The sequence below is a fragment of the Vigna umbellata genome, chromosome 3 (genome assembly GCF_029865625.1).
Source record: "Vigna umbellata cultivar VRB3 chromosome 3, Vumbellata_1.0, whole genome shotgun sequence".
NCBI lineage: Eukaryota > Viridiplantae > Streptophyta > Magnoliopsida > Fabales > Fabaceae > Vigna > Vigna umbellata.
In genome coordinates, this window is record NC_142167.1 from 29,544,431 (window position 1) to 29,552,562 (window position 8,132).

The 8,132-nt window shown below is 28.9% G+C and overlaps 1 protein-coding gene across 1 annotated transcript; it reads left to right on the forward strand.

Moving 5' to 3' along the window:
• The first annotated feature begins 6,168 nt into the window (after positions 1 to 6,168).
• LOC124844684 (senescence associated gene 20-like) lies at positions 6,169 to 7,590 on the forward strand. The gene has a single exon (XM_047321668.2). The coding sequence runs from the start codon at positions 6,405 to 6,407 to the stop codon at positions 6,885 to 6,887; it is 483 nt and encodes a 160-aa protein (XP_047177624.1). The 5' UTR covers positions 6,169 to 6,404; the 3' UTR covers positions 6,888 to 7,590.
• The last annotated feature ends 542 nt before the right edge of the window (positions 7,591 to 8,132 follow it).

Genomic DNA, 8,132 nt, shown 5'->3' on the forward strand with positions numbered 1-8,132 from the left:
TCATACACATGAGCTTTGGCAAAATTTTCTACGCCTACATCGAGGATCATGTCCTCTAATTTGTTTTCATCCGGTCGATCTTCTTCCATGTTATCATAGGAAACCATTATAGATAAGATGTTCCCTAATTTGGGTTGCGTTCAACTTTCTCCCATTCAAACAGTTCACACAAGGACATCTAAACTTCATTTCATCATCACTTCTACCCTCATTAGGTTGTGCAAATTGTATAAATTCCTCTACCTCTCTCTCGTACTCAACACTAATGCGTGGTAAATTAATCTAATTTCGATACATACGATCCATACATAAATATTCTAAAATATTCTACAAGATTACAATACAAAAAATAATATTGTATTGATCATTTAACGATAAATTAAGGTTACAATATTAAAAATAACATTGTAAAATTAAAAAGTTAAACTTTAAAATCATACCATCATACAAAATTATACAATCATACAAAATTTTTCAATCCTACAAAATTATACACATTATATGATCATCCAATCACATATTCAACCATACAATCATACAAAATTATATGATCCTATTAAAAAGTAAACTTTAAACATTAATATAAGAACCTAATAATGTGAAAAGCCAATAAGAAAGGACAACCCGCGATCAAAATCGTAGAAAATTCAACTTTCCAAAATTCAAACCTACACAAATATACAAAAAATATTAGTTTTACAAACAAAATCAAACATCAAAACTCAACAAAAAAAAACAACGAAAATTTACCTCTAAGGAGGAGAATCGAAAAAACCAAATCAAAAAGATGTTTGAAACGATTTTGATCGATTAAAAAGCTTCATAAACGTTGACTGGCCACGGGAACTGAGGCCTATACTGTTGGAAAATTTTCAAAAATGCCACCACGTCATTTTATGCTTTGGTTTTTGCTAAACCGAGGCATAACGGACGCTGTGATATCTCTTTTTTTACCAGTGATAGTTCAACATTCATACTATATCTGGATTGTCAAGTTTAAGTATGTGGTATGATTATGATGAATGTTTTATTATGTGTAAAGTGTAATATATGATGAAATTTTATTTTATTATGTCGAACTGTTTTATCATTGTTGCGTGTTTGTTTTCTTGTTTGCAATCATCACCTTAATGGTGTGAGTTTAGGGAGACGTCTTTTTAGATGTTCTAGTGAGAAATGATGGTGAAACATATAAGAAATTAAATGGTTCTCTGTGTGTAAATCTTACAAATTGTAGTAGGTTTGTTTTATCTTGTTATTGTATTGTCATAATTGTAACATTTTATTTTAGTTTTATACTATTAAAATTGGATATTACATAAAATATGGCGTAATAGATTTTTCGTATTTGTTTTATATAATTATTTTTAAGTTAAATACATTTTTCATTTTAAAATAAAATATATTTTAATTTTTAAATTTTAAAAATAAATAGATATAATATTTATATTTACATTAAAAATAATACAAACAATTCAAATTATATTTTAAAAAAATTTTAAAACATATTTGACATATAAAAAATTAACACAGATTAAAAAGTTATATTTATTATTTTTTAATTTTGGAATCAAAATATATAAAAAATTAATATATTAAAATTTAAACAAATTTTAACTTTACATCTAAATTGAATGAATAAAATCCATATTTAACTATTTTTTTAACAATGAGGTGATTGCATTGTTTGAATTTGATGTGAAGCCAAAGATAAAAATAATTTGGGCATTTATGAATTTTGTTTGGAGTGTTAGATAAAGGACAAGAAGAGTATATTTAATGAATGGGTTGTTTGAGTGTAACAGTTGAGACAGAGAGTACAGTGTTGTTGGTGTGCACGATGAATTCAATTTGGATTTAGATTTAGAGACAGAGAGAGTTCAGGAAAGTGCCAGAAAACTGCAAAACTTTGCAGACACGCAGAGCATTGCTTAAAGAAGATTTCATGTGTCCATTGGATTCACCACATACGTGTCACTCTCTCACACCCTTTTTCTACCCCTACCCTCTATTTTTTATTCATTTTCTAAACACCACAAATTACTTACAATAAATATTTATATAAATATCAAAAAACCAAATTAATACATTTATTAAATATTGGAATTCAAATTATAAATTTGGTTTTGGAATTGGCACGAGGTAAAAAGGTTATTCATTTATTTATTAATTAATTTAACCCTAGTTTTTTTGGTTGTAGAAGGTGAGCATTAACTTCACTATCCCACTAGCAAGAGTTATATTCTCAGTGGTCATTTGCTGTATGCAAAAATTGATGATGATGAGTTCAGAGGAAACGCGTGTTAGAAGAAAAGGTTCAAGGAAAAGAAGGGACGATTCTGTTGCGTGGAGGTCACAATCGTCGTCATCACCACCACCATGTGTCACCCTCACAGTCACAGAGAAAGAGACCGTGGTGAAAGGTAACAACAACATCAACCACAACTCCGACAATGAAATTCATGTGTTAATGTCTTCGGATGCACAATATTGTTACTACATGTTGGAGGCCATGCCTCAGCCAGGACCTACATGGTCCACACCAGGTCCTTGTGTGTTGCCTGAGCCAACACCACCATTTGAAGCCACCCGAGATTCTTCATGCACTTGGTGGCTCAGATGTCTCCAAGGCTTTCATGAAAATTTGACCGTAGAGAAATTGGATCCACCATTTCAGGAAAATGCTGTCATGGAAAATCGCAAGGGATTTGGCTGTGAATCACCTCTTGTGGATGCAATAGATCTCAGTTATTGTTGTCCGGATGATTGGTTGGTGATTCCAACAATGGACCAGGATGTTGGAGACTGGCTAATACCATAGGAATTTCCTGTTTTTCTTTTGTTGCTTCTTGGTGTCTTTCGCAGTTTATTGCAGCAAATTTGAATGTGTTTTTTGGAATACGAAAATGTTGATAAAATGTTGTGTAAATTGTATAGTCCTTTTCTTTTTATGGGATTCAAACATATATTTGTTCATTTCACTGTGTGAATTTCGTTTTCCAACCAACACAGAGAGCTTCAATTGCTCTCCTTTGCACTTCAAATTTGTGGAGATGGAATGAGTTTGATGTGTTAAGATCTTCAACTTTCTTGTGGGTTTCATTTCCTCATACTATTTATTTGTAAGCAAATTTTCGGTGAGTGGGGGCCATTTAGTTTAGTGGGACTAACTTAGAATTTATCTAATAATAAAATGCATAATACAAAAATAAAAGTAGGCCAAATAATTAGAGTGGATAAATAATTAGGTCTAACTCAAAGAATAAATGGGAACTTTAATTTAAGTAAGTGAATTTTGACAGTTCAAATACATTTAAACTAGGAATAGTTTTAAACGTATAAATCAGTTCATTTAATCATAACAATAATAATAATTTATATTATTTTACTTAAATACATATGTACATATGTTGTATATAATTTAATTTTCTTTATTGAATTAAATTTAAAATTAATTAATTCATTTTCTTTTTAAAATAAGTCGGTTTAATATAAGGCGGGGTATCTAAAATTTAAAAAAGTAGGAGTTGACCCATTTTCTTATATTTGACCTTTGAGATTGTTTTGGGTGGTTTGCTTTCCAGCTCTACAAATGTTCATAGGAATCATATTTTGTTACTTCAATAGATTCTGTTTTATAAAACATAAAGGTAGAGAAAAATCACACATCTTAAACACAATTTTAATATTTACGTTTTATTATCTATGTATTAATTTTTTAAAGATTACGTTTTGTTTTAATATATTTAAATGTTTTATTTAATCATAATACATGTATAATATAAATATTTAAAATTTTTATATAAAAACATTTTGTAAAGGAAAATAATTCATTCTTAAGATGGCAGTTTAATTTTTTGGATACCTTTGAATTATTTTTAAATATTATAAAATCATTAATAAATCCTTTTTCCTTTAAAATAAGAAATCCAAAATTTCAAAGTAATAAAAGCAATAATTGTAAACTTCATTTACAATGTCTTCATTTATTATGCTTTATTTTGAGTGATAGGGTGGATCGACATAGACATGTCATTGAGGTTCATATCAACATTATATAGTTTAATTGATAGGATTGGTTCTTAATTCTCGTCCGTCGGATTTTAGAAGCATTGTTGTTATGTCATGAACCATCCATATGAGATGAGAGAAGAGATTTTTATAAAGAATGGTAACTTAATTTTTATTAAAATTATTTTTTAAAAAGTACATTTATATTCCACACCATGGTTAAAAGAATAATCACATATGACCCAAATATAATTGCAATTTGATACAAAATATAAGAATGAGTAACATTGATTTTTAAATTAGATATAGAAATAAAAATGAGTATATATATATATATATATATATATATATATATATATATATATATTTATTGTACAATTTCTATATCCATCTCATTCAAAATTATTGAAACATCTCTTTATTTTTTTATACTAAGTTTTCTCATATATTTTAAATTATTTTCTTTCTCATTAAAAAATCAAATCAATAACATGAAAATATGAAATAATGATATCTGAAAAAGATAATTAGAATTTTAGTCATTCAAATATGTTATTGTCCAAATCCATACTGTTTTGTTTTAAACTATAAAATCAAATTGTTTCATCACTTCAATTGAAGAGAGAAATTCAATTAAAAAATATAAATATTTTAGATATTTAATAAAATTCAAATTGAGAATTGAGGAAGAATTTAAAATTCAATAAAATCGTTTTCTTCTTGATAGAGAAACACATAAACAATAATATATATAATAGAAACATCAAAACAAAGTAGGAATAATGTGATCTCATTTGACATCAACATCAAACTGCACTGACTCAACTTTTAATAAATTAAATAATTTTTCTTGATAAAAATATTTAAATTTACAATAAATTTAAAACTGAAGTAAAAAAAATGATAATTATTAGTGTACAAATCTTGGACGCGATGTCCTCCAAGCGAAATTGAGTATTACATAATGCAATATCAAAAATAAAATATTTAGCTAATTACATCTAATTAGTAGATATACTTTTTTTTATTAAATTCAATTATGAAATGTTGCTCAAAACTTCCATTTTAGTGATAAAATCACTCTCTATGGTACCTACTACGTTTAATACTATGAACTAAGTAAGATATTATAAAAGTATATATTTTATAAAATAAATCAAATTATTTCTAAAATAATTTTAATTATATTTTTTAATGTATAATTAAATTAATTAATGCAATTGCCAATCATGTATACTCGAATTATTATTACACAATTAAACTAATTAATACAAGTATACGATAATAATACATAAACTACTTTATTTGCATATAATTATTTTTTTCTAATACAATTTTTACTTTTACTGATAATAATACTGATACGGTTCATACATATTTCATTTCTCAATTGATATATTTCAATAATAAAGCATAAAGTTTAAGTGTAGAATCATATATATTTTAATTACAACCCCACCTGCTTAAATAATCTATGCAAACAGGTCTTACGTAATCCACTTCAATGTTAACAGTGCTTTAGTTTAGTTTATAGAAATCATATTCATATATTCACATTTAAATGATCATATATAAAATATGTATTTGCATATACGTAATATTGTAAACATACAAATATCACCACAATATAAACATTAAAACAATCATTATCGTACATAATTTCACTAGTCATATAACTTCATGGATTCTTTTCTTTTTTTCCCAATAAGTATTAAAATTTAGAAATTTACAATTAACAAAAGTTATATTTGCCTTCAAAATATAAAATATCGCATCTCAATCAAAACAATAACAAATTCATATTTTATTTCTGTATTGTAATATTCATTACAAAAAATTTCTCCAACAATATCTAGATCTCATCAAATAAACTTAAAAGCCACATGTTAAACGATAAAATTGTTTCTTTGTTGGAACTGACACAAGTTGGCTATGATGAAAGAAAATTTCATCATGCATCGTACATTCCAAAAACATCAATTCAAGTTCATAGCACTTTTAGATTAAACCTAAACTAAACATTTGAAGAAAATGACTAATCAACTTTCACACGAGTTAATGACAAACCAAACAGCCCAAGGCTTCATTAGTCATTATTCTACACAGCATCCCTAACTTTAGTGGTTTAATATTGTGATATATTGGTCATTTCAAAGGTGCAAACTTTAATCACAACTTTAGGAGCTAATCCAGACCCTTCAATCCCCCATATCATAAATCAATCAATCTCAACCATCTATGCATTATTGAGCCAATACCAAGGGACCAAACTTGGATATACCTTCCGTTCATTGCCTATAAAATGTGACACAACACAACCAAGCCCTCCATAACACAACTTGTGCAACCATTTCCTAAAACACAATCCTAGGACCATACATTAATTTCACAACATGGACGATGTTGTTGAGATGCAGGAGAATCATCAAAAGATGGAAGTGCAAAACAAGGCCATAGTTGAAATTCTCTACAAGTCACTATGGGGACAAGGGACAATGGGCAATGTGACCAAATTGCTAGCAAGTGACCTTGAGTGGTGGTTCCACGGTCCCCCTCATTGCCACCACATGATGAAGGTGCTCACAGGAGAAATAGATCACACTAAAGGCTTCCGGTTCGAGCCGAGGCGGATCACCGCCGTGGGCGGCGACCACGTGATCGCGGAGGGGTGGGAGGGCAAGGCCTATTGGGTGCATGTTTGGACAGTAAAAAATGGCCTCATAACTCAATTTAGAGAGTACTTCAACACATGGCTTGTGGTGAGGAATCTGAGGCAACCAAGTTGGGAAGATAGCAAAGATAGCATCATATTTTGGCAAAGCCAGGCTCGTGATCTCTATCAAAGGTCACTTCCAGGACTTGTACTAGCCATTTAGCCACCACAGAAACACTTCATGGTTGTGGTTAATTGGAAGCTCGTTAGGGACATTATAATGTATAATGTATCATAAAATGGCCCTACGGATTAAACACATGTTGCTCTACTCAGCAACATTGGACTGCATTTTTTGTATTATATTTGGCTTGTGGACCTCATCCACTGTTCTATAAAATGATTATCAAGTTGAAAGGGAAAAGAGTAAATAAGAGGGCCAAGAAAAAAAGTTGTGAAAAAATGGTCTGTGAAATCATGTGTATAATATTAAATGTTCATGTTGCACTCATTGTTCGTTTTGCTGTCTTGTTCTGTAATGTGTTGGATTTTTTTTTTTCTACTATATACTGAGCATATTATTATATCTGAAGTATGAGTTGTTTATATAAGAAAAGTTGTTTATATGAACGTTATGATTTGAAGGGTTTGATCATAAGGCGAAAGAAGGTGTTTGGCCTACATCTCACAGATTCTACACACAAAATCAGGTGAAATGATATGATAATCTGAAGAGAGAATGCGAAATGAAAGTTGATGATGGTACTAGAATCTTGGAAGATATATAGAGAGTTGGAGACATATTTAATATAATTGTTGTGTTGTGTAACATTTATTTTACAGTAGTATTAGGAAATCAATCTGCATATGATGCAATTGTCTTGCAGTAGACAATGAATTCAGTTTTCTTCGTGCTCTTATTTATTCTATTTTCTTTCATTGTAGGCATTTGCCACTCCTTTTTAATCTTTCCTTTGATCACTCACCAATGTTAAGGAAAAAATCACTGACTTTTTGGTTTTTTATGTGTTTTTTAAAGTAGTCATAGTAACAAATTATGGTCTTTTCTACTCTTCTCCTTATGTTAAGTGATAAAATAGAGTAAACTCTTGTTTTGGTTGTTGAAGTTTTAAAATTTTTATAAAATTAATGAAAAAAACACATTAATGTAGATGATAATCTCAACATGGTTAGCATCTCCATCTAAACTTAAAAGGTTAAATTTATCGCTAAAAAATATAGGATTAAGAAATTTTGAAATATTATCCTACCAAGTTGTCCTTGAATTCTCAGTCCAAAAGGCACCAACTAGTGTGCACATTAATTAACTCCCATATATATGGGACAAATTCATGTTTTATAACTTTGTATAATTGACCCTTTATTTCTGAGGTTCAAAGAAACAAATTTTTATTTAAAAAGCTTGAACAAGAGTCCTAGAGACATTTTCCATTGATCCAAAAAGGGA

Coding starts and splice junctions, on each gene's coding strand:
- LOC124844684 (XM_047321668.2), top strand. CDS start 6,405: ATGGACGATGTTGTTGAGATGCAGGAGAATCATCAAAAGATGGAAGTG.